This window comes from Lipotes vexillifer, unplaced genomic scaffold (genome assembly GCF_000442215.2).
Source record: "Lipotes vexillifer unplaced genomic scaffold, Lipotes_vexillifer_v1.1 scaffold726, whole genome shotgun sequence".
Taxonomy (NCBI): domain Eukaryota; kingdom Metazoa; phylum Chordata; class Mammalia; order Artiodactyla; family Lipotidae; genus Lipotes; species Lipotes vexillifer.
In genome coordinates, this window is record NW_006770733.1 from 193,139 (window position 1) to 220,170 (window position 27,032).

Consider the following 27,032-nt stretch of genomic DNA (forward strand, 5'->3'; position numbering starts at 1 on the left):
CAACCTCATTTGATTCCAGACATGGAGTGACATGTCTGTCTAATGAGAACCAAGTCTCAGTTTTCATTATACCTGTAGAATCTCTCCATTCTCACTGCCACCACCCAGTTCTTTCATTTTGATTTAAACAGCCTGTTGGTCTTTTGATTTAAGGCTCTTTTTCTTCAATCCATCCTATCTAACAATACCTGATTAATTTTTCCCAGACACTACTGTTTTCGTGACATTCCTTTGCTCAAAACTTTTCAGTGATGCCTTAATTTGTACCATGGTACAAATCTGTTTTATCTCTACTCTCCTTCCACTTTTCCATGAACCTTTTATCTGATTTATTCTACAGTAGTTAGTCCTGGCTGTTACCGTAGAATCTTGTGAATGCAGGCTGCACATTTCTTACTTCTGTGCTTGCCTTCATGTTGCTCCTTTAACCTGGAATGTCCTTTTTTTCTCCTTCCATCTAAACCCAAAGGGTTCTTCAAAACTCAGTTCACAACCAATCCCTGTAAAAGGTTTTTACCTGACTAATCTGTCTTTATTGATTTCCCTCTCCTCTGAAATACAATAGTGTTTGAGATTTGTACTACACAGCTTAGTATATCATTATATACCATTGGTAATTGCTTATTTTTGTTTCAGTTATATTAATTTTTTTCTGAAATAGATCTGAGTTTCTTGAGAATTTCATTTTGGGAAAGACCAAACTCCTTTAGCTGGACAACTGCCCAGTGGTATTTCTAAAATTATTCCTTAATTTCTCTTTGTGCTTGAGTTGGCCTCATGTCTGGGCAGGAGTTCAAGTTTGATAAATAATATCTAGCATAATGTTATTTCCAAGTATAGTATGGTAGTGCAGGTACTTATTCTGAATTTGACAAACTTTATCTTATAGCTATTTCTGCATTTGAAGTTCAGCCAATTTCTACTGAGGTCCAAGAAGGTGGAGTTGCTAGATTTGCATGCAAGATTTCATCAAACCCTCCTGCAGTCATAACATGGGAGTTAAATCGGACAACTCTACCTGTAACTATGGACAGGTAAATACAGCTTTTGTCTTTGAATATGATACAGGAATGACAAGGACTTCATCATAAAACTGTGTATGGGGAAAGACCACTGTGGAGCTTATTTTCGTTTATGGTAACAATAACCAATTTCTTAAAGGCATTTCAAACTTAGGCAAAGAATTAGATCATCGGTCTCTGATACATGGGGCATAGTTTTGGTTTTTTTGGTTCAGATCAGAATTCAGATACTCTACCTTAGTGCTTTGTTCCTTTCCTCAAACGTCTTTTCCAATCATGGGACCACCTGAGTACCTGGATGGCAGCCCAAGGATTTAGGAAGCTGAATTACACTTTTAGTGCTGGGGATAGTAGTGCTGGTGTAAGGGTCTCCCATATACGCAGTGGTGGTTGCCCACTTCCATCTCTGCCTTCTGCTTACCAACCCCCTCTACACTACATACACACACACATACACACACGTGCACACGCTCGTGCACATACAAACACCTAGTGCTCTGAAGGTGGTCGGAGTTTAGGGGTCAACTCGGCAGCAACTTCAAAAGTTTGATTCCAATCCTGTTGAGTAGTAATATTCCTTAGGAGGCAAAAATCTCTTGCTGAAATGGTAGAGAGAACTAAGATGGACCAAGTTATTCAAGGAAGAGCTTAAAAAAAAAACTTACATTCAGATATATCTTGGAGAGTACATAGATATTAATAGGCAAAAAATCAGGTATTTGAAAAATATCATACTAAACTCTAGACCACCAGTTAACTAAATGTAAGCTATAATGTCAAGTGAGATTCTGTGTAAAATTACACTGATAGATTTCACAAATCACATACAGCGGGGGTCTCCAACCCCCGGGCCATGGGCCATTACCTGCCCGTGGCCTGTTAGGAGCCAGGCTGCACAGCAGGAGGTGAGCAGCAGGTGAGCAGCAAAGCTTCATCTGCATTTACAGCTGCTCCCCATCTGAGCTCCGCCTCCTGAGCAGCATTAGATTCCCATAGGAGCACAAACGCTACTGTGAACTGCACAGGCGAGGGATCTAGGTTTCATGTTCCTTATGAGAATCCACTGCCTGATGATCTGAGGTGGAGCTGAGGTGGTGATGCTGGCACTGGAGAGCGGCTGCAAATACAGATTATCATTAGCAGAGAGGTTTGGCTCCACAGAGACCATAATAAATCAGTTGCCTGCAGACTCATAGCAGAACCCTATCAGTGGTAAGTGACAATTAAGTTGCATCTTACAGAGTAGACAGGACATAAGCAACACACTTCAGGTGTCACTGTCTCCCACCATCCCCAGATGGGACCATCTAGTTGCAGGAAAACAAGCTCAGGGATCCCACTGATTTTGCATTATGGTGTGTTGTATAATTATTTAATTATATATTACAACGTAATAATAATAGAAATAAAGAACACAATAAATTTAACGCGCTCGAATCATCCCTGGGGGGACCGGGGAAAAAATTGTCTTCCACGAAACCCATCCTTGGTGCCAAAAAGGTTGAAGACTGCTGAGGTACAGCATAATTACTTATGTTTTAGAGAGTTGTAGTAACCCAAATGAAAACAATTGAATCAAGCTAATATTTTTTAAAGTCTTTAAAGTATTATTGCATTATGGCATTTTTGAAAGGTTGAGTATATTAATTCTTATCATAGAATATATGTTAAGATAAAATATAAAATCTACTACAGAGAGTTTAATCATCTTTCCTCTCATGACAGGGTAACTGCATTACCAACAGGAGTATTGCAGATCTATGATGTTGACCAAAAGGATGCTGGAAATTACCGTTGTGTTGCTGCTACTGTAGCCCACAGACGTAAAAGTATGGAGGCCTTGCTCACGGTGATTCCAGGTACCACACATAAGTTGATTTTTCAGTTTTTAATTGGACCAGCTATTAATTTACCTTCTCTGGCTATAATAGTATGCCATAAAGTAGTACTTCAGTTACATTTAAATTTTATTGTAATCTATTTGGAAAATGATCATTTTTATCTATTTAAGCAACCTTCTTCTCAAACTAACTTGTTTTATATGTCAATGTCAACATCTTTAAGAAAGATTGAATTTTTGTTTTGTAAATACTTCATTTTTGTTTTTAAAATATAAAATACAGAAATATAGAATACAGAAAAGCTCAAAAAAGAATAATCATCATCTGTTTCCACTAAAATTGTCCATTGTCAATAAAAATACATTTGTTTCCAGTTTGGGTTTTTCTGTTTGTTGTTTTAAGAAAAATTATAATTTGCATTTGTAGAAGTGATGCATGTTTTATTTTAAAGAGTAATGTCTGTAAAAGTAAATTAACTTTTTTTACATTAAACAGTGTAAAAAGTACAAAGATATATTTTTAAAATGTCCCTAGTTCCATATCCAGAGATTATCACTGTTAACATTAAGTGAACATAATTTCATATATTTTACCATTCATAAATATAGTTAGAAGGGAAACTAGCTTGAGAGATGATATGAAGAAAGAAATATTTATTTTATTAAAATGGAATTATACATAGATGCTAGTTTTTTATTTTTATTTTTATTTATTTTTATTTTATTTTTTTGCGGTACGCGGGCCTCTCACTGCTGTGGCCTCTCCCATTGCGGAGCACAGGCTCCGGACGCGCAGGCTCGGTGGCCATGGCTCACGGGCCCAGCCGCTCCGCGGCATGTGGCATCTTCCTGGACCGGGGCACGAACCCGTGTCCCCTGCATCAGCAGGCGGACTCTCAACCACTGCGCCACCAGGGAAGCCCTAGTTTTTTATTTTTAAATAATTAAACTTACTTGAATGTAGTGGAAGAAAACCAGACCTAAAGACATTGTTGAACTTCACGTGAGTGTTTACTCTTCACAAGAGATATTACTTCCTAAAAGATCCTTTAAGACTAAAAATTTTTTCACAGAAACATTGAGACTTAAATTAAATTTTTAATGCCATGTTTTAATTTTAGGTGGTATCTATTAGCTTCTTGGTATGAAGCATAAAGACAAAAGCACTCTCACACTTCTTTGTTCTCCCCACTGTCACATAAATTCCTAACAAGATTAGTGAAAGCATTAAGCCAGTGTTTGAACCTCAGTTAAAAGTGGATGATATGGAAACAACCTAAGTGTCCATCAACCAGTGAATGGATAAATAAAATGTGTCTTATCCATTTAATTAAGTATTAATCTATTATTATTATTCAATAAAAAGAAATGAAGTACTGGTACATGCTACAGCTTAGATCAACCTTGAACATTATGCTAAGTGAAAAGCCAGTCCCAAAAGACCACATAGTGTATGGTTCCTTTTTTCTGAAATGTCTGGAATAGGCAAATCCAGAGACACAAAGTAGTTGTCAGGCTATGGGGAGAGGAGATTGGGGAGTGATTGCTGATGGGATGGAGTTTCTTTTTGGGGTGATGAAAATGTTTTAAAATGGATTATGGTAATAGTTGTATAACTCTGAAAGTACTAAAAACCATTGAATTACATACTTCAAATGGGTGAGTTATATCTCAATAAAGTTGTTTTTAAAAAAAGAAAAAAGTGAAAAACTTCAGAATAGATATTTTAACTCATTTCATTTATTATATCTTATTTATAATTTTTTTCTTATATCCTGCCTTTTCCATCTCAAAGGTAAGGAGTCTAAATCCTTCCACACACCAACCATTATAGCAGGTCCACAGAACATAACAACATCTCTTCATCAGACTGTTGTTTTAGAATGTGCGGCCACAGGAAATCCCAAACCAATCATTTCTTGGAGCCGTCTTGGTAAGTCTTAGGAAAAAAAAAAGTCTTTTCCTTCAACTTTGTTCATACAGGTGAAACTGATAACATGTTTATTTTATTATATACAGCACACATGTTTGACAGTTATGTGACTTTTAGCTTTCTGGTATTTCAGTGTGTAGAGGAAAAGTTTTAGCATAGAAAATTTTAGACTTTTTGTGATAATGATTGTTTGAATAGTGATCTTTTGACAAATTTTAGTTTTAGATCACGTTATATTGTTTTAACTGAACTGTTCTCTTTGAAATAGATCACAAGTCCATTGATGTCTTCAATACTCGGGTACTTGGAAATGGTAATCTCATGATATCTGACATCAGGCTGCAACACGCTGGAGTATATGTTTGTCGGGCCACTACCCCGGGCACACGCAACTTTACAGTTGCCATGGCAACTTTAACTGTATTAGGTATGTTTTCTTTTCTTCTGCAATCAGGAGAATCTTACATTTTAACATTTGCTGTTTTATCTCTTAGCTTCCACTTTTCTTGAATTTTGTAGTGTTGATATAAAATTGTAAACCAGTGATGAATTTTAGGAGGAAATTAAAGCCCTATGTTAAAATATAACTAGAATTACTCTGAAGTTACCATCCTGTTTGCTTTTATAACATTATGGTCCTTCTTAGTTAATTTAAGCTTCCTTTTTATTTTCCTTCTCACCCACCTACAAATTCATATACCCATTGACCAGTCTAAGATTTTAATCTATTGTCTCCATGCATTCACAAGTGGCTATATATTGGGCTTGGTTAAGTTAGGATTATGGCACACATATTTTTAGTGTGTTTATATAGATGGTGTCAATGGGGAAAGCCTGGGGAAAGTGGACATTAACTGAGCAATGCAGAGAAAAGGCATCTGGAGAGATAGATAGATGTAGAGTGTAGACAGGAAGCTCAGAATGTCAAATATTTTCTGGGGTGGGACTTGTGTCACTTGCTGTACTCCTCCTTGACTCTATATCATTCCTGTTTGGACCACAAAAATATTTTCTTTTTTCTTTAAAAATAGCTCCTCCTTCATTTGTCGAATGGCCAGAAAGTTTAACGAGGCCTCGAGCTGGTACTGCTCGATTTGTATGTCAGGCAGAAGGAATCCCCTCACCCAAAATGTCATGGTTGAAAAACGGAAGGAAGATACATTCAAATGGTAGAATTAAAATGTACAACAGGTGGGCTAAGTCACTTTGCTACTACTTTAGATAAGATATAATGGCTTTAGTAATTCTTATGTGAAACGGTTATAGTTATAATATTGAATACCTAAATTATCCTGGTATTTTAAACTGAAGTAAAATCAATAAGAAGTTAACTTAAGAGTGTAATATCAGCATGTCAAAAATCCTTTTGTATTTTATATGTGGATCGCGGAAGTGGTAGATTATAATGAAATGAATGTTGGAACAGTTCCCCAGACCTGGGTTCTGGTCCTGGTAAGCCACCAGTTAAGTTCTTAGCAAGCATGTTAACCCTTTGGAGTCTCAGTTCCTTGTTCCATAAAGTGAGGAATTTAGAAGGAAATAATTAAGTCTCTAAGAGTTCCTCCACAGTTCAAACTTAATGATTTTAAGAACTCATTTTTATTAGTATAAATATGAATCTTCTTGCATCACTCTTGTATGTTGAACAAAACTTTTGAACATTTTTGTTGACCTGAATTTTATGTAACATTACAATGTTATAGAAATTTAGATGCTACTACAGATTAATATACTTTCTTAATAAAAGCCAAATTTTAAAAAAGAGATTAAGCTGTCACCTAAAGCAAACAGGATTTGGATATCACAAGTACTTATTTATATAGACTCAGAAAATAAGAGTAATTTTAAGCAATTCTTATGGATTTTTTTCGTAGGGCTGGTCACACAGTTTTTGTTTGTTTGTTTGTTTTGTTTTGTTTTGTTTTGTTTATGGTACGTGGGCCTCTCACTGTTGTGGCCTCTCCCATTGCGGAGCACAGGCTCAGCGGCCATGGCTCACGGGCCCAGCCGCTCCGTGGCATGTGGGGTATTCCCGGACCGGGGCCCGAACCCATGTCCCCTGCATCAGCAGGCGGACTCTCAACCACTGCGCCACCAGGGAAGCCCTGGTCACACAGTTTTTTGTTCTTAATAACTTGTTTTTAAAATTAAGAGTGCACTTAGTAATACCTTAACTTTATTTTTATGTCATCCTTAGAATTTTCATTGAAATAATTTTTTTCTTTCCTCAGTAAATTGGTAATTAACCAGATTATTCCTGAAGATGATGCTATTTATCAGTGCATGGCTGAGAACAGCCAAGGATCTATTTTATCTAGAGCCAGACTGACGGTAGTAATGTCAGAAGACAGACCCAGTGCTCCCTATAACGTGCATGCTGAAACCATGTCAAGTTCAGCCATCCTTTTAGCTTGGGAGAGGCCACTTTATAATTCAGACAAAGTCATCGCTTACTCTGTGCACTACATGAAAGCAGAAGGTAAGCAATTTGAGTACTGTTTATTTTTATGTGCTATTTACTGTCAGGGATTTGTTTTCAATATAAATGATGTCTCACATAATCCACAAAATATTTTTGAAGTTCTATGGCATTTACCTCTTTTAATAAAGTAATTACTATATCACCTGTGTATAAATTTTTTTGTTAAATTTTGTATTGTTGTGTACTTTATGTATATAAGTATAGTTTAAGATTTTCTGTTTAGAAATAAGTACCATCTCTGCATGCTAAAAGTTACAGAGTGGTGTACTTAGGAATTTTGTTTCAGCCAAGATGTAAATTCCTTCCCTAAGACTTAAATATATCAATTTAAGTATGCAGTTACATAGGAACAATGGTGTAACTGCTTAATAAAATAATAAGGTGAACTGTAGTCATTATAGCATGTTATTTTTAAAGGGGAAAGTAAACATTTTCAGATTCCCTGTAATATGATTTTATATATTTTGATTATTTTTCTGAAATCTCATAGAACTCTCTCTAAAAACTGAGCAGGATACTCTTTTTTTTTTTGCACACTTTTATTTATTTATTTAAAAAAATTTTTTAACATCTTTATTGGGGTATAATTGCTTTACAATGGTGTGTTAGTTTCTGCTTTATAACAAAGGATACTCTTCATTGATATCTCATTTATTATACAAAAGTAGATATCAAATCTTTCTTAAAATTTTTATTTCCAGTTCCATTTCTGGAATCATTTTTATCCTCATATTTTCTTTTGGCAAAAATTTAGAGGAAAAACTAGTTATAAATCCTAGAGATTTCACTATTGATTTCTCATGGAAACAATGGCAGAGGTTTACAGATTTTAGTTATATACAAAACAGCCTACTTTTTATGTGATAGACATTCCAAACAAATTCAGATACCCAAAGAATGGTGATATAATAAAATTGTCTGTACAAACAGGTGGTTTGTTGTTGTTTGTTTTCTGTACTTTGAAGTAGTATTTTGAAAAGGAGTACTTTGAATTTAAATCAGGGGTCATGGTAGCAAGAAGAATGAAAGTCTGTTAACTGAGCATGTTGGAGTATGTTAATTCCCTTTTTAATGATTTAAGAAGGTAAAAGGAATGCTGGTTTTGGTGGAGACCACTCTTGTTCGCTATTATGGGTGTTTCATTAGAGCCCTCCACATGCGGCTCAGTGGTCTATTCAAAGGCAGAACAAGGCTTTTTAATTCAAACTCAAGGACCTTGTTTGGTAGGTCAGAAATCGTACTATGCAGTTCCTAATTAACGAACCATTAGCTAGTCTGTTGTGAAATGCCTGTAATCTTGTCTAATTAAAATGCTATCAAGTTAATTCAGAAATGTGGGAAAACTTAATAGTGGAATTTGCCTTCTGTTTTGTTTATAAATCCAGTGTGGAGAGAAGGGGCTCCATCCTTAGAGAGTTTTGATTAAGTTGACGTGCACTTACTGTGAATTGTTCGCAAAGCACAGTAGCTGCCAGTGCTCTTGTTCCACTTTACAAGTTTACTCTGTAGGAATTAAATCCCACAAAGACAAATCCTCTTCTATACCTTGCTATGCATATTTTATTAAGAATTGCTGAGAAATTTTTTCCTCTCTAGCGGGGGGAAAAAAACCCTCATTGTGGAACAAAACATTTTGAAGCACATTCTGTGTCTCCCAGTTCTTTTGCTTTCAGTATAAGTGAAAAGAACAACTTGTGTCAGTCAAATTGAATAGAATCTCTAGGGGCAAAATGAGATCTTTTGCAGGACAACTTTTGGTTTGGTTTGTTTTTATAAAGAGTAGAGCCATTACATTCCCTACTGTTTCTCCATTTATGTTTAAAAGAAAAAGGAAACCATGAGTTTAAGCAAGTAAAATTTACACTGTTAATGAGCTACAGTATTCTGTAGCATTAAACTCTGTTGTGTTACTGCTGTACATTGTCTCTGCTGTGGGTTTTGACTAGATGTTAAATGATGTTGAGAGAAGATTAATTGTTTTCAATTTGATTTATTCAGGAAAAATTCAAACTAGTAATTTGTAACAAGACATGGTTACTTTTAGAAAATAAAAACCTTCCTATTCACATGTTTTAAAGGGTCACAAAGATAACAGAGAGATTCAAGGACCAGTGTTTCATAGTGGAAGAAAATGGTAATGGTCTTGTTAATTTTATTTTGAATATTCATAATTTTTAGACACTGATTCCTTAACCTAGGTTTAAACAATGAAGAGTATCAAGTAGTCATCGGAAATGACACAACTCATTATCTTATTGATGACTTGGAACCTGCCAGCAATTATACTTTCTACATTGTGGCTTATATGCCAATGGGAGCCAGCCAGATGTCCGACCACGTGACACAGAACACTTTAGAGGATGGTAAGAAAACGTGACTCTAGGTCATCTCAGCATGAACAGTAATATGCTTTATCATTTTCAATAAATATGTGTTCTAACTCAGAGAAAATATCCTGGTTTTGGTTTAAAAACAAGAACAAGAACAAAAACAAATGTGATAACCAGCAGGCTAATTTACCATTTCAAATCTTACTCTCAATTTTTGGCAGTAACATGATGAAGAGCACTTTCATTTATAATTCGTAATACAAATTTTAATAACAAAATTGTCCTTCTGTTTCTTCAAGTTCCTGGTTTAAATTGTAAATGCGTTGCAGGGTTTTTGGTTTGTTTTCTTTACTGAGGAGAACAAAATGTGAGATTCTCTAGGTGGGAAAAAATATGACAGTTACATATTGAGTGTATGCAATGACTGGAGGTCAGAAGCACTGGACTTCTGAAACTGGGAGTTTAAGAAGTTTAGTACTTGTCAGTTAAAAAACTTCTTATACAATCAGATAGCAGTTAGTTTACTTTTAGATACATTGTGCTTATTCTGCATAAGCAGGAAAGTATTGCCTGTTTAGCTTGTTACCTGGGGTTGGAAATTGAGTTGCTGTCCTTTTGAGGGCGGGCCTCCATATACTCTTATAACAGTGGGAAATTCTATCCATTAAGATAGTCCTGGAGAACTGTTTCTCCTCCTCTGACTCTTCATCTCTCTCTTCAGGGCCTCTCCATGGCCCATTTTTGTACTCGCAGTGTGAAAGGGGGATTGTTTAACATATACTTAATTATACTATTCTTCCTTTACAAATGTTCTTGCATCCTCAAGAAATGGTCCACCTTTAGTTTTCAAAACCTTTTTTTTTTTTTTTTTTTTTTTTTTTTTTTTGGTATGCGGGCCTCTCACTGCTGTGGCCTCCCCCGCTGCGGAGCACAGGCTGCGGACGCGCAGGCTCAGCGGCAGTGGCTCCCGGGCCCAGCCGCTCCGCGGCATATGGGATCCTCCCGCCGCGGCATGTGGGATCCTCCCGGAACAGGGCACGAACCCGTGTCTCCTGCATCGGCAGGCAGACTCCCAACCATTGCGCCACCAGGGAAGCCCCAAAACATTTTTATATAAATGATTCTCACATCTTTTTCTTTGTCCATTTGGTCCCAGATCTATTATATCTCTATACTACTTACTTGTGTAAATGTTTATAAATTCAGACTTTTACTAAATGAAAAAATTGTCATTGATCTGGATGATGAATTCCACATTTCAGTTTTCGTTTAAGAGTCTGTTCCATTTTAGAGTGAACCATGACCTCTCTGGTTACCTAATTACATTTAACAACCTCTGACATGCATATCTAAGGTGAAACACAGGCTGGTGTTTGTTGTAGTTGTTTTGGGTTTGTTTGGTATATGAGGTGTATTCCCCCATACCCTTCAAGAAAATGTGTCTTAGCATAGCAAGCTACTAGTTAAAGCTTGCCAGTTCCAATTAAGTTGTGATCTCAGAGTTTTTCTCCTTTTAAACCTTTCCTTAATTCTGCAACTTTTTTGTTTAATTTTCATTTTGTTTTCTGGATAACATACAGACTTCTGACACGGCTTTTCAATTTTCTGCATCAGTATTCCCCCATTTCCTCAGCCTGTACTTCTCAGACTGAGATGTGTGGGTCTCCTAGTGTGCACGTCAGATACAGCTAACGCTTTTGGAGTGTCTTAACACTGCCTGTTCTAAAAACGTTCCCTCCATTTATATCCTTTAATCCCTACATAACCCTATGATAGAAGAACCATTGTTATATAAGAGATAGTAGGGTGTTGGGGATAAGAATATAGGCTCTAGATCTACTTCTTCACTTACAAGCTGTGTGACCTTGGGTAAGTGATTTGACTTCTTTGTACCTCAGTGTCCTCAGCTATAAAGTAGACATGATAATGGCACTTTCTTCATTGGGTCTTTGTGAGAATTCATGAGTTCATACACATAAAGGACTCAGAAATGCTTGACTAGTTTTCCCTTTCCTACCTATTGTTTCATTCATTCAACAAATATTTATTGAATACATGCTGTGTGTTATTCAGTATTTAGTAGTGAATGAAAGAGACAAAAAATTGTCCCATACCTTGTGGAGCTTACTTTCTGTTGTGGGAGAAGGGACAGAGGAACAATAAATAAGATAAACAGTCAATGATATGCTCTGTTAGATAGTAATAAGTGTTGAGGAGAGGGGGAAAAAAGCAGGGAAAGGGGTGTGGCTTTAGACAGAGATACCTCATGTAATAGGTGACATTTGAAGACTTGAAGGAAATGAAAATGAGGGAGCTGGCTAGGCAGATGACTGGGGGATGTGAATTCTAGGAAAGGACATGGAAATTGCTAAGGGCCTGAAGCACAAACACGGCTGGACTGGAGGGAACAAGCAGAAAGCAGTAGGAGATGAGGCACAGAATGAATGAGGAACCAACCATATAAGTAGGTAGGGCTGTATGAATCCATAATGAGGACTCTGGCTTTTACTGTGAGTGAAATGGGAGCTATTTTGAGCAGAAGAGTGACAAGATCTGACTTGCAATTTAACAGCAAATGTATTGGAGACTAGGTGGTGAAGAAGAGGGCAGAGGCAGGGAAATCTGTCAGGAGGTTATTGCAACAAAACAGGCTAAGGGTGATGGTGCAGGGACCAAGGGGGTGGCCGTGTGAGTAGTAGAGTCATAGGCTTGAATGTGGAGAGTGTATGGAGGAGTCAAGGGTGACACCAAGGTTTTTGTCTTGAGCAGTTGGACAAATAATTGCCATTACTTGAGGTAGGAAAGCCTGTAGAAGAAGCTATTCTTTTCATCCCCATTTTGTATATGAAGAAACCTAGACACAGAGAAATTAACTTGGCCAAGATCACACACAGACAGTAGTAATTGATATAACAGGGATTCAGTTACACAGAGACTAACTCCAGAATCCATCTTAGCTCTTAATATTAGACTGCCTCCCAGTATACCTGGCTCGTTTTCCTGGACTGCCTGTTGTATTCGAATTATTTACAGGGAAAACATTGTTTTCATATTAAGCACCATATATTATAATTAGGAATACAAAATTCACACTAATTTTTAAGATACAACTCTTATTAAACACTTAAAATTATTTGTCAGGTTATAACCCTGGTGTCCTAAGCTTCTCCATTCTTGTGTAATTCTCTCTTCCTTGTTTTAAGGCATTTTGGTTACGGTTACTGAGAAGTATTCTCATATTAAGTAAGCTCATATTAATCCCAAACAACATCAGAACAGTCACAACAGCAACAGTGAAAACCTTGCTTTCTTTGGTTCTCTGTCTCGGATCCTCCCTCATTATTTTTTCCTTCCTTTTTCTGGTTTGTACTCTGCTTGACTGGAAACCTCAGCTAGGGCTGAAAGTATCTCTCTCTCCTTTATTATGTGATGTGTTGCTGTTAAGATACTTCAGTAAATACTGGTGTGCTAGTTGACAATTTTGATTCTAAATATTTAGAAGCAACCTGTTTTCTTGTATGACTAGTTCCCCTGAGACCTCCTGAAATTAGTTTGACAAGTCGAAGTCCCACCGATATTCTCGTCTCCTGGCTGCCAATCCCAGCCAAATATCGGCGGGGCCAGGTGGTCCTCTACCGCCTGTCCTTCCGCCTGAGTACTGACAACTCCATCCAAGTTCTGGAGCTCCCGGGGACCACTCATGAGCACCTGTTAGAGGGCCTGAAACCTGATAGTGTCTACCTGGTGAGGATTACTGCTGCCACCAGAGTGGGGCTGGGAGAGTCTTCAGTATGGACCTCACACAGGACACCCAAAGCTACAAGTGTGAAAGGTAAATGTTGACTACTGAGGAAGAATAACACAGTATTTTTCTTTTTTTTTCTTATCTAACTTATGTTTATATTTTAAAATTTTGTCTTATGAATTAAAGTATTGCATCGATCATGGGCTTAACTGAAAAAAATTTTAAAGTTTCTATTGAGTAGTTGTTTTTTGCATGGAGCTCATTAGTGTGTAAAACTTTGGTTACTCTGTGTTTACTTATCAGATCCTTCAAAGACAGATGGGTCCAAATCAAATTGAATTACCAGAAGTTATATATTAATAGAGACCTAATTAATATCATTGCCATATATATTTTTTTAAATCATCAGTTTAATAGGAAAACCATAATACTAGGAAGTTCCAGACCCGCCTCCTCTTTTACTAATGTGGAATGTAACATGACTGGGCTTTTTCTTGTTAATTGATTAATAATAATGCCTGTTCTATCACAGGGGAATATTGGATGGTCAAAATTAGGAAACACATACTGCTTCTTTGAAAAAACTTAAAATACACATGTAATTTTGTTCTTATTTATATGCTTTAGTTTTTTAGGTAGTATTTTATATTTTTAATTCTGTCTCAAAATTTAATATCATTGTGGAATTTTTAATATTAAGGTAAAGTATAATTGTTGGAATTGAATTTTTATGCAACTGTTGGTTTAAAACAGAGAGAGCTATATACTATCCTGTGTTTTCATGTGCATTACGAGTTTCTTATTCATCTGGTGAATTTTTCTAGCCCCTAAGTCTCCAGAGTTACATTTGGAGCCTCTGAATTGTACCACCATTTCTGTAAAGTGGCAACAAGATGCTGAGAACACAGCAACCATTCAGGGCTACAAGCTGTACTACAAAGAAGAAGGGCAGCAGGAGAATGGACCCATTTTCTTAGCTACCAATGACCTTCTCTATACTCTCAGTGGTTTAGGTGAGTGGACCTGTACTGTTTTTCCTTTTTTCCTTCCTCCCTGACCAATTGGGAAAAAAGTTATAGGACATAAGGCAGAAGTAATGACTTAATGGTAAAAAGAATTGACCCTGCTACATCATTGTGTATATTCTTCTGCTTAAGTCAGTGAATGGTCCTTGACTCACCATTGTGAGTGAATCGGTACAATGTCAGATAACCAGGTTATCTTTCTATCTTCTCCCCACCTTTGGGCATCGATTTTCTTTCTAAAGTTCACTTCTGGTGGAGTGAGATCCTGATCAATTCTTGTGACTGTGTGGTGGATGTAGAATAGAAATGTAAAATTAGCAATATCACCAAATGATCAGATAATACACAATAATTTAAGTTTAACTTAGAAATTGCCTGAGAGTGCCAGGTAGGTGTATTATTTTGCATGTGTGAAAGATATATAAATTATGTACAAAATAATGCTTTTACATATGACCCATGTAACTGTAAATATTTACTTTATGTAGTTCTAACCCAGAAACACTAAAGAAAAAGCACTTAATTTTGTGTTTGGGTTCATCAGAGTTCTGAAAGACACTTTTATTCCCTATTCATCCTATCTTTGCACAGTGAAAGGATTTCATGGTGAAAGGATTTCATGATGAAAACATGTTTAGTAGAAAGTAAAGACACTTACAACTACAGTAAATGTGTGAGTATAAACGTACTCAAGGTATAGAATGCACACTTAGCTATTTGTTGCTTGTGAGTAGATTTTTACCCTTAAGCACAAAGCAGCATCAACTAAATTCCTACTGGATTGTTATCACACCTTCTGCACATAATGGAAATTTACAAGCACTCTGGCTTTCCCTGTAACAGACTGCCCTTTGGAGTACAGGAAGGGAAGAGGCACAGGGGTCCCACAGGGGACTGCTTCATTTTTTTTCCCTGGCCTCACAGCACAAGCTGTGAGAACAGCATTAGACCCAAATCCCTGTGCAGTAAGAAGCAGTGGTGGGAATCTATTTTCAGACCCAGGGACGCAGAACCTTCCAGTTCTTTGCCGTAATTTTTCAGGTGCCGTTTTGCTTGTAATCTTGTTGTGTTGGATTTTAATTGAATCTGCATTAGGTTAAATAAGTTTCACAGTTGATCCGTGTCACACAGCTTTATAAAGGACGAGGAGAAGTTACATATGTTCCAGGGTGACTTTCCTTAAGCCATTGATACTCAGATGACGTTAGCCCAACCTACTGTCAGCCGTTCAGCAGCATTTATTTCTAGCCATGCCTTCTCAGGGTGCCCTCCCTTTCCACATGCATGTCATTTAATCAAGAAAATTTTGGTCAGTATCAGGTTAAGAAACAGGATTTGAGACAATTTTTGATGAAAAATCATACATCAAACTCAGTACCTCCAATTTCTTCACTGATAAGGAAGTATACATACATTGAAGATAACAAAACAGTAGATTGTTAGACAAGTCTTATTGAACATATAGGTAGCTTATTCTAAACAGATGAATAATTTATTAGAAAAACAAGACTGCTGTGCTTGTGAAAAGTTTAGAGAAACATTTTATTAAAACTTAGCCAATTAAAAACAATTCTTTAAAGTTTAAAAATTTTTCTACAGATGGCATATATATGAAGAAGATCCATTGATTTTTGTTGAAACTTTTAGTAATCTCTGAATAATGGCTTTCCATCCTATATACCTTTATTTCTTCCTGTGTTTTGAAAATAAATCGCATATATTTACTGCCTGTGTTTTTATGTCATAAAATCCTTTGCATGTGCCATTTGCAAAGGATTTTAAATCGTTTTATAGTGCATAAAAGTAGGAAATGATTTTGTTATACTCAATATACCCTGTCTATTAAAATAGCCGCGTGTCTCCTGACTGGAGTCAGACTGGGTGACTGGAGTAATTGCAGTGCAGGGTTGCAGCGTACTCTCTCACAGCTGTAGGACTTTCTTATTAGATGGCCCGTTCCATACCCCTGGAGTTGCCATGTCCAGGGCTGGATCGGCTGACTGGCAGGGATGCAGTTGTGTGGATTCAAGCACTGTGCAGCTGTTGACTAGATCACCTTTAAGATGCCTTCTAATCTTGAGAGCCCTAAGGTCTCATCTTCCTTTTCTAGAAAGTCACTCTTGGGGCCTAGCCAAGCTTACAGCAAGCTAATGGGTTTAACCCACTAAGCAGGCAAGTGTTAACAGCTCTCACTCCTTTCCGTCTTACTTTTGGCTGTTGGGAGAGCAGTATGTTCTATTAACTGGACAACTGACCATCTGTGACCATTTTTAGCGAGAGCATCTGGCGGTAGCTGCCTGTTTAACAGAGTGTGGTGTGTCTAGAGGGCAGTAGGTTAAGGGAACCCTATCTGTGTCTTACATGGTGAATACTTGCTTTTACTGAGCTTTTGCACATTAAAGATACTCTAACCAGAACTAGATTTACTAAGTGGGCTTGGAAATGAAATTTAAGTGCTTTTGTTTGCTGATTCAGTGTCAATTTGAGTAGGAAACTGATGTCTCAAAATTTCATTTTCATACTAATCCCCTTTCTGATGCCCTTTTTGTTTCCACTTCAGGTAATGAAGTTTTCAATTAAAAAGTATGTTTTTGGGACACATTCTCCTTAGTAATACGTACAGTTCTTTGTTTCTGAAAGAAAGAAATAGGTGAATGAGGTCATATATTTCAATTCATTTAACAAGAATTTTAAATTCTTTTTTAAGTAAGGCATTATAGCACTGGATTAAAAAAATGTAACAGATGTGACCGCTGCTAAAAACAAGGATTAAACCAAAAGATTAAGTTGAATTACTTGTCCAGTTTTCTCCCAAATTTCTGATTAACTAAATTTAATTGTACTTAGTAATGAAAGTTATTTTAGAACATTTTACTGTAAGCCCTCAAAGCTCTATTCCCTGAGATGTAGAATGTTTTGTTTTTTAAAGTGGCTAAAAAAGGCTCTTGTGTCTTTATTAGTATAATATAAATATTGGCAGAGCAGTGGAAGTATTTTTGACGTTGCTAAGTTTGTTTTAGTTTAATGATTTTAATATATACAGTTTGATTTTATTGGAAGTGGTTTACTTTGTGGGAGTTGGATAAAAAGCACTAGGTTTGTGATTTAATGTTTAATTCATTTGTTCTAAATTGTGGTTTGTGGTTTTCTTCAAGATTTTGCATCTTCATAGTAATTATTTTCACTTAGTTTTTTTTCCTTGGCACTTGCAGTGTTTAGTTCAGTTTTAAATAGAATTTTTAAATGTTTGTTTCATTCATCACATAATAAACAGAAGCAAAATTAATAGCACACTTGTGTTCCCTGATAATAGACTGATTGAAATAATTTGTTCCTCCTTTTTTGGTCTGTTTATTTCAGAAATTGGCTTCAAATTCTGAAGTTAGAGTTTCTAATTGCAAGAGGACTGTTTTCATAAGCTGATTGTCAGAAACTGTTCTTAATTGTTTTGCCCGTGTAGAATAGAGTGAAAAGGGGGGAATTATTTAGATAGTGCTGTTGTTTAGCATTTAGGACACTGATGTTAGATAATCTTTAGCTTCTTTTTCGTCAAAGAATTTGTGCTATTAAATTTCACAGCAAGCATGATTAATGAGCATTCTATTTAGCACCAATTGTAAAGATCCAAAATATTTAAAATCACACCTTCAAAACTCAGATCTTTTCTTGAGAAATCTAAAGTTATAACTCCCAGTTTCTGCTGGGAGTAGGAGTCTGAAGAAACAGTCCCTGGTTAATGATGTAATTTTAGAGTCCCTTAGCCAGTTTGTATAGAAGCATGGTAAAATTAAGTCAGATTTCTGGGTGTTATCTTTCACTATAGTAGAATAGGATTTGGTTGTGTGGCTACATATCTCAAGAAAGAAAACAGAACTAGCACTGGTGAGCCAAATTCATATAGCTGGAGAAAGTTGTAAGCTTTCCTTTAGTCGAGGCAGAACAAGATTTTGTGGCATAAAGGAGACCACTTCGAGACCACTTTGAGCAGAGAGGGGTCATTGTGAACCTTACTATAATAGCGATTTTGTTTCAAAGAGAATTAGAATCACTCAATTTACGAAATATGGAAGTCACGTTTTAAAGCAAGCCAAAGTCTTTTCAGAGACTGTCTTCCCTCACCCCTCTCACACAAGGAAGCCTTAGATAACACTCAGAAAAATCTTTGGGAACATGCTACAGGTGAAAATCCTTATAATGTGTTTGGTCTGCAAATTTCACATAAGACGGAGTAAAAAATACACTATTTTTATAACAAAATCTTCCTAATTGTGAATAATTTCAAGTGTATAGTTCCATACTGACTTAGCCTATAAATTCATTTCAGATAATCTGGTGCTTTGATATTGACTACCAGCTTAAATGTCATTATAGATGCCAGGAGTCTTCCATGCTGAAGTAATACATAGTCGACAGCATAAATATCATTAAGCATTCTGTCCAGATTAGCTTTGACTTCATAAAGCAGCACTGGTTTCTGTGAGATCACTTTACATTTATTTGTTAACAGACCATTTTTAGGCTTGGTGTAAAAATTCCATTAACATTATTGCTGTCATTTACCACAGGAAAGATCTCTGGGGACGTAACCTCACATTTTTTGCCTCTCTTCAGTTCTTCCTGTGCTTTACCACAGTTAATTTTCACTTTTAGTAGAAATAGTTGCTTTGAACAGTATCTGATTGTATTCTTTCATTCTTTTCAAATAATTACAAAATAAGTTCATTTAACTGAAGTCAGTAGACTTCTTAGACAAATGATTTTGGAAACCACCTACTATGTAGACCATAAAATTGACTGTGAGTACAAATTATAACATAACAAAGGGAACATTTAAAAAGTACTGTATTTCACTTCCTTCACTGTTAAATATCTTTTAAGTTATTATGTTGTGTTTAATCTTTTATCAAGACAAAACATGCTGAAACTTAAACACAGACTTTAGGGAACACTGAACTATTTATTCCTAATTTATCAAGAGAGTAAAAATTTTTGAAAATTCCTTTCTCTGCAATATCCAACAATGCCAAATATGATTGATATTCACATCACATTTTAGAACCTTAATACTTAAAATTTACAAAAAAATACTTAAAAAACCAATACCTCAAAAGAAATGGAGCATCCACTTCTAAAAAATCCCATTAGTAAAAACGTACTGCTACATTAAGACAATAAAAAGATTTTCATTTGCCAATTTGCAACTACTTCTAGTTAAAAACAGAATGTTTGCAGGTTGATGAAACTGTAAGAACTATACAAAAGTTACAGTTAATCATCTGTTTATCTTTCCTTAAATTCTTTTTCTAGGATGAAAGGTAATCTTCCATTTTAAAATATTTTTGATGCTCTCTGGACAAAATTGGAGACCTATCTCTTCTCTCTGGAAAAAATCTTGCTCAGCTTTTAAGTCTTAACTCTTCTGGGAATCCTCTTGTGACCCCAAATGGTGTCAGTCATTCCCATGGTGCGTCATCTACAGTGCTTTATTATGGGAGGCACGTGGCACTGACAGTTAAAAGAAAAACATCAGTTGACTAAGCTTCAGTGTGCTGCCTAGGTTTAACTTACAAGCTCCACAGCTTATTAACAAATTAAATCCTCATTGTTTGCCTAATCTTTTAAATAGGGATAATAATAATAATAGTTATTTTAGAACGTTAGGAAGATTTAATGACATAATACACATAAGGGTTAACATTGCATTGTTAATTGCATTGTAAGTCCTCAACAACTGTTAGCTGTTGTAGTTGTTTTTACAATAACAGTTCTCTTCCCAGGGTAGAGTCTGAAAATTTGTATTTAAAAGAAGTTTTTTCCCATATAACTTACCATGATCATTAGATATGGAAACCACTACTTCTTGAGCTTTAATATGTGTATGAATTTACCCAGGGACCTTGTTAAAATTTAGTAGGTCTGGGTGAAGCTTGAAATTTTTGCATTTCTGCTCACTTTGAGAAACAAGGGTCTAGACCAGGGCCAGGCAAATTTTTTCTGTAATGAGCCAGATAGTAAATATTTTAGGCTTTGTGGGCTTTATGAACTGAATGTTTATGTTCCCACCAAATTCGTATGGTGAAGCCATAACCCCTAATGGGACTGTATTTGAAGATAGAGCCTTTGAGAGAGTGACAAATGTTAAATGAGGTCATAAGGGTGGGACCCTAATCCAGTAGGGCTGGTGCCCTTAGAAGAAGAGGAAGAAATACCAGAGCTCTCTCTCCACCATATGAGGCAATGAGAAGGTGACTGTCTACAAGCCAGGAAGAGAGCTCTTACCAGAAACGGACTGCTGCCAGACCTTGATCTTGGACTTCCCAGTCTCCAGAACTATGAGAAGTTAATTTCTGTTGTTTAAGCCATCCAGGCTATGGTGTTTTGTCATGGTAGCCTAAGAAGACTAATACAGTGGGCCATATGGTCTCTTCCACTGCCACCGTAGCACAAAGCAGCATAGAGAATTCATAAATGCACGGGTGTTGGTTATGTTCCAGTAAAAAGCCTTACTGTATTTATGGAGACTAAAATTTGAGTTTCATGTAATTTGGACGTGTCACAAAATATTGCTTAAAATTTTTTCTGACCACTCAAAAATATAAAAACCATTTTTAGTTGGCAGGTAACCCAAAGACAGTAGACCATATTACTATGGTTTGCCAATTCCAGTTGTAGACTTTATAGTCCTTGCTCTTTAAAGTGTGGTCCCAGGATCAGCAGCATAATCTGGAATTGTATTTAAATGCTGAATTTCAGGCTCGCCCTGTCCCTTCCCCAGACCCACTGAATCAGAGTCTCCATTTTAATATAATACTGGGTGACTAGTATGCACATAAAAGTGGAAACACTGGTCTAGATGACCGAGTAATATTTTTCCTAAATAGCCAATGTTCATTCTTTATAACTTAATCACTCTTAGCTCTAGTTTGTTATTCTTGTTGGAAATCTTTCAGAAATTTGTTATTGTGCCTTCTAGGTTCCTATATTTCTGACTCTCTTAATTGTCAAGCCAGTTATAGTTTTTAATTATTGTTACTACTAAACCTTTCTTTAGTCCATGTTTACTGCACTTCTTACTGCTTATCTTGCTTCTAGTCACACTTCCCCATACTTCTCAGCTTACACATGGAGAAACACATGGCCTTTCATGAGTATCATCATTCAGTTAGTACATTTCTTCCCAAACATCCAAGGAGTGGATGAATCACAGGCTTTCAGGTATAATCTTCTCATTTGGGCCCTTCGTTTCTATATTTTGTTTGCCACTGATACTCATTCACAGATTCATTCTCAGGTATTTACCAAACTCACTATGTGGTAGTCCCTACATTAGAGCACAGCCATATTTAATGTAGGCATAATCATAGCATTTGGGGAACTTAGGAGGAAGAATGATAATTAAATAAGCAATTAAAATAAGGTGTGAGGAACTCCTTGATAGTAGATGTCAGATTGCTGTTACGGCACTTGGCAGGAGCCTCTGACTTATTTTAGGTCTAAAATGGGGATGGCTTTCAAGAAGAAATAACATTTATGTTGAGATCTGAAGGAAGATTAGTATTAGTCAGGCAAAGGGGCAGGGGCAGATACAGGTTATGTGGAGCCTGATAAAATAATATATAATAAAATAAATTAAAATAATATAAAAATACACTGTAGTACAGTGTCTTTAATAGACCCCATGCAGGTCAAGGGCTCTGAAAGTTAAGCTTCATAGCTTCAGGGTAAATCTGCCTTTACAAAGAGGGAATGGCAGAACCCAGGAAATACTCAGGGGATGCTGAAATTTATGTGGGATGGCCAGGAGGTGAGGGAGACCACGTTCTGGAGGAACTAAGTGTTACTGTGACGAGAGTGAAATTGGAGAGGCCTGCAAGAGGCCAGCACCTGGTAAGGCACGTGAGGGAATTTGGGCTTTGTCCTAAGGGCAGTGTGAAGCCAGTAAATGATTTTAAGCAAGTGAGTGGCCTGATTAGATTTATGTTTAGAAATATCTTTCTGTTGCAGTGTGTAGAATATAATATAGAGAAATGAGACATAAAAGCAGCTCAGAACTGCTTCTTCCCTGAAAGAGGAGGTTTTGTGAACTTTCTTTTTACTTTCTGGTTCACACATGTTATAAAAGTCTATACTCCAAGTTTGCTGTAGTCCCTACTGTACATGGCAGTTTCCATGTACACAAATGGTAAATTAAAATTCCTTTAGAAAACAGCTTATTCTGTGGTTTTAAATTGCTTTATACTCAACTTTTGGGGATTATAACCATCGTATAATATAGTATCCACCAGATCAGCAAATTTGGAAATTTCACTGTGCAGACCCTCTTCAAATATCATTTACAAAGTGTTAGGTAATATTGATCCCATATCTGGAAAAAAAAACAACAACTTCCATTTTAACGTATAAGGGAAAGGTATTTGGACCTTTGGCTTATGCCTCCCTTTAAGCCAGTTCTATAACTGTATTAGTTAAAGTGTTTTAATTTATGTTTCATTTTGGCTGAGTAAACTCTCAGGAGGCATCCAGTCATATATCTAATAACATATTCTATCCCCTGAGAAAACCTAATTACTCTTAATTTGGTCATCTCATTTTAGGTAACTGTGATAGTGCCAAGTTAATTAAATATTATGTTTTTAAATGATCAAAGAAATAAACATAGCCATGGATTCCATAAACCCATAACACAAACCGTTCTTTGAATCGACAGCATGAAGCCAGGAGCGTTTAATAGTCACTCGAAAGGAGAATATTTTTCAACCCACTCAGCTGCTATCATTGAGCTTTACAGTGGGCTCTAAGAGCTACAGTACTGTTTGTAAAGCCCTCATTAGCACTGTGTGAGTACAGTGAGTACAGTGTTTTATGGAACTCAATAGGTCTCAGATAAAGAGACTCCTATGCTTTCCTGGGGCTGGTCTCTTGGGCCCTACTAGAAGGCTTATAACACAGAAGCTCTTTGGCCTTGCAAATCAGTTGAGCTCCATTTAGAAATGACTGATAATGGGCTGCAGTTACCGTTTAATTAGTGTAAATTAATTACCAGCAAATTAATTGCAAAATCGAAACCATCCCCACAACATGCAGTTTTGACTTCTGTGATTTCTTCTCCTAACTCCTCATGAAGACATTGCCTAGAAGATAGTGCCAATTAGAAATGCAAAATTTGTAATTTTAGGGTTCATACAGTACACATTTTTCTCAGAAGTTTCTATGTATGTGTTCCCCATTATTTTTAAAATTTAGAAATTAGTGTATATTGATTGAGTGCACATACTCACCAGGCCCTGGATTGGGCACAAGGAACCTGAATGTAAAATGGCATGCTTGCCTCCGAAGTGTTTAAGTTCAGCCTGGAGGACCTATCGGCGTTCATAGGAAAATGTGCTGATAGACAAAATTGAGGGATAGTCAGACTACTCTGAAAGCACAGAGGATAAATGACTGATTTTACTGTATGCTAAAAAATTGCCCAGTAGAGAAATGGAGGGAAATCATTCCAATCATAGGAGCTTAAAACGTACAGAAACAAAAAGATTAAAAGAGGTAGCCTCATTGGTTTGCTATGGCTGAAACATGGGTGGCATGGGTAGGAGTTACGGAAGCTAAAACCATAGAGTTAACTAGGTCCCATGTTTTAAGGACCCTGTGTACCTTGATAAATTAGTTCGTATTTGTCTTATCTTGTTAGTAGTGCAGAGCCAGCAAGTTTTTAAATGAGAAAATGACATGGCTTGTTGAGACAGATAACTGGTAATCGTATTTGTAGAGGATAGGTTTAGAGAATGCAGTAAGCATGAGCCAGGAAGAGAGGGGGCTGCTGAAGACAGGAAATCAATAAAATGGTTGTTGAAATAATCTAAAATAGTAAGTATAAGCTAAGACAGTAGTTCATTGGAGAGAAGGCAGGTATGAAATTTTTCACGCTTAGAACTTGACTGATTACATGTGGGCCTAATAGGAGACCTTCATATATAGGGATTACGCCTAAGGGGTCTGAAAAGATGCTCAACATCATTAGCCATTACCAAAATGCAAATTAAAAAATTTTAACTACAGTAAGGTTCCACTACATACCTATTGGAATGACTAAAATTTTTTTAAATGTCAAAACTGCCAATAACAAGGGCTAACATGGATACAGAACACCTGGAACTCTTATGCATTATTGTAGGAATGCAAAAGGGTACAGCCACTCTAGAAGATGGTTCAGTGCTGTCTTATGAGGTTAAACATGCCTGTGCCATGTGACCCAGCAATCTCATCCTATGTGTTTACTGTAGAAAAATGAAAACTGATGTTCAGACAAAAACCTATACATAAAACGTATAGCTCAATTCAGAGTTCCCCCCCAGGCTGGAAACAACAGTTGTCCTTCAGTGGGTGAGTGGATAAACAAACTGTGATGTACCCATACCATTGAATTACTCCTCAGCAATAAAAAGCAATGAACTATATGGCTACTTGCGATAGTTTGTTGATGAATATTGGCATTATGCTGAGTGAAAGAGGCTGGTCTCAAAAGGTTACATTCTGTATGATTCCATTTATGTGACATTCCTTTTTTTTTTTTTAATATTTATTTATCTGGCTGTGCCAGGTCTTAGTTACTGCGTGTGAGATCTTCGATCTTCGTGGTGGTATGCGGGATCTTTAGTTGCGGCGTGTGGGATCTTTTTTTTTTTAGTTGCGGCCTGTGGGATCTTTTAGCTGTGGCATTTGAACTCTTAGTTGAGGCATGTGGGATCTAGTTCCCTGAGCAGGGATCAAACCCGGGTCCCCTGCATTGGGAGCGTGGAGTCTTACCCACTGGACCACCAGGGAAGTCCCCATTTATGTGACATTCTTGAGAAGTCAAAACTATAGGGATGGAGAACAGATGAATGATTTCCATAGATTGGGGTGGGAGTAGGATTTAACTACAAAGGGGCAGCACCAGCAGTTTCTTGATATGATGGAATTGTTCTGTTTCCTGATTGTGGTGGTGGTTACACAAATCTGTGCATGTGTTAAATAGAACCATACACCCCCAAAATGTCACTTTTAAAATTTAAAATAGAAGACTGAGGGTTTTGAGATACGATGGCCAGGCTTTGAATTCTAGCTCTCCACACACTTGATCTTGGTCAAGTTACTGCACCTCCACGAACCTCAATTTGCGCAATGTCCAGGATGCTGAGAATTAAGTGTGCTAGTACATGCGGAACCCTCAACAAGGTGCACTGGTACATAGTAAGTGCTCAGTAACTATTAGCTGTTTGTAAATATGGTTAGGTAAGGAAGAAGTTGGACCAGTTCTCAAGAGCTCTGGGTGGACGATACTTTAATTGGAGTAGAGCTTTAGGAGTGAAGACCAAGTTTGGAAAAGTGGGAGATATTAAGTTCAGTTTTGACCATGTTGAGCTGGAAAGGTTGGTGTTCTGGTGGAGATGTCTCTAGCAGCTTAATATATGGTTTCGATTTCAGAAGATCTGAGATGGTGAATCATTGGTGTGCAGTTTGGGGTTAAGCCTACACACTGATACTGTCCTGCTGCAAGGGACCCAGCATCTTTCTGTCTTAGCTGCAAAGATTTGAGCAGAAGAAACCATTGTCAGCATAATTGTAAAATGAAAGACATTAGGTCATTTTCAGGAAAGTGGGGCACATCCAACAAATCTCATTGAAATTTCTCTTACTATGTGAAATGTTGAACATTCTCATTTTCTGAGTTGTCACTTTCAGTGCTATCTTATTTTTTTTTTAATCATCTTCATAGACCTTAGGAAACTGAAATTCTTTCCATATTCTTTCCATATAGATGAGATCATATTTATATTCTTAATTTGGTGCAATTCTAAACATTTATCAGTTTCTTTTACTTGCCGCAAAAGATAGAGGAATTTTGATTAAGAAAGAAGCAAAAGGGATTCGACAAACCATTGCTGCTATATTATGGTAGAAATATATAGTTGGCAAATTCCAGATTGTATCTTGTAGCAGATCATAGAAGGTATTTTGCCCTCTTCAGTATATGAAAGCCTTTTTGTAGCTTTTTTTTGTAACTCAGTTGAATGTAATAGCAGTACTGTTAAAATTTGCATTTCTGTCACTTAAATTCAGAGGATTGCAAAGAGCATTAAAATGACAGTGTCTCCTGAAAGAATAAATGCCTTTTACTCTGTGCTGTGTATTGTACTGTATCAGAATTGTATCAGTGGCATGCTATGGAACCGTTACACTCAACAGTTTTACTTCCTACTTTAAAAAGGTTGTTTTGGTGAGAGAGAAGAAAGGCAACAATAAATGCCTGTTTTTTTAAATATGTTTCTCCATCTTTAAAAAGATGTTAAGGTTCAACTTTCCATATCAAAGCCAAAAAAATAATTGGGAAAATAATTTTGATAGTTTTTCCTGGACTTTTATATTCTTAGTCTTGAACAGTCATTACCTTTCAGAATGCTCTAAACATGAAAAGCTCTGAAAAACATTTGTCTTCTTAGTAAATGAGGTATAATTTGTGAAAAACAAAAACCTACTCTTTTTTTTAAAGGATAAAGCAAAGTTGTTTTTTTTTTTTCAAGAATGAAATTGATGCATTTGCCTAAATGGTCATCACTTTTGTAGGTTTGAAGTTATTTTACTGCTTTAGCAGCTGTGTGGCAAGTTTTCTAGCAGA

General features: G+C 36.6%; 1 protein-coding gene across 1 annotated transcript in view; it reads left to right on the forward strand.

Moving 5' to 3' along the window:
* The window catches only part of PRTG (protogenin), a 131,479-nt gene that overhangs the window by 55,677 nt on the left and 48,770 nt on the right, over nucleotides 1-27,032 (forward strand). The window contains exons 3-11 of the mRNA XM_007446352.1: nucleotides 890-1,034; nucleotides 2,748-2,881; nucleotides 4,658-4,795; nucleotides 5,064-5,222; nucleotides 5,827-5,986; nucleotides 7,027-7,274; nucleotides 9,476-9,640; nucleotides 13,134-13,439; nucleotides 14,177-14,365. Coding sequence (XP_007446414.1) covers nucleotides 890-1,034; nucleotides 2,748-2,881; nucleotides 4,658-4,795; nucleotides 5,064-5,222; nucleotides 5,827-5,986; nucleotides 7,027-7,274; nucleotides 9,476-9,640; nucleotides 13,134-13,439; nucleotides 14,177-14,365 — 1,644 coding nt within the window. The remainder of the gene's footprint in view (nucleotides 1-889; nucleotides 1,035-2,747; nucleotides 2,882-4,657; nucleotides 4,796-5,063; nucleotides 5,223-5,826; nucleotides 5,987-7,026; nucleotides 7,275-9,475; nucleotides 9,641-13,133; nucleotides 13,440-14,176; nucleotides 14,366-27,032) is intronic.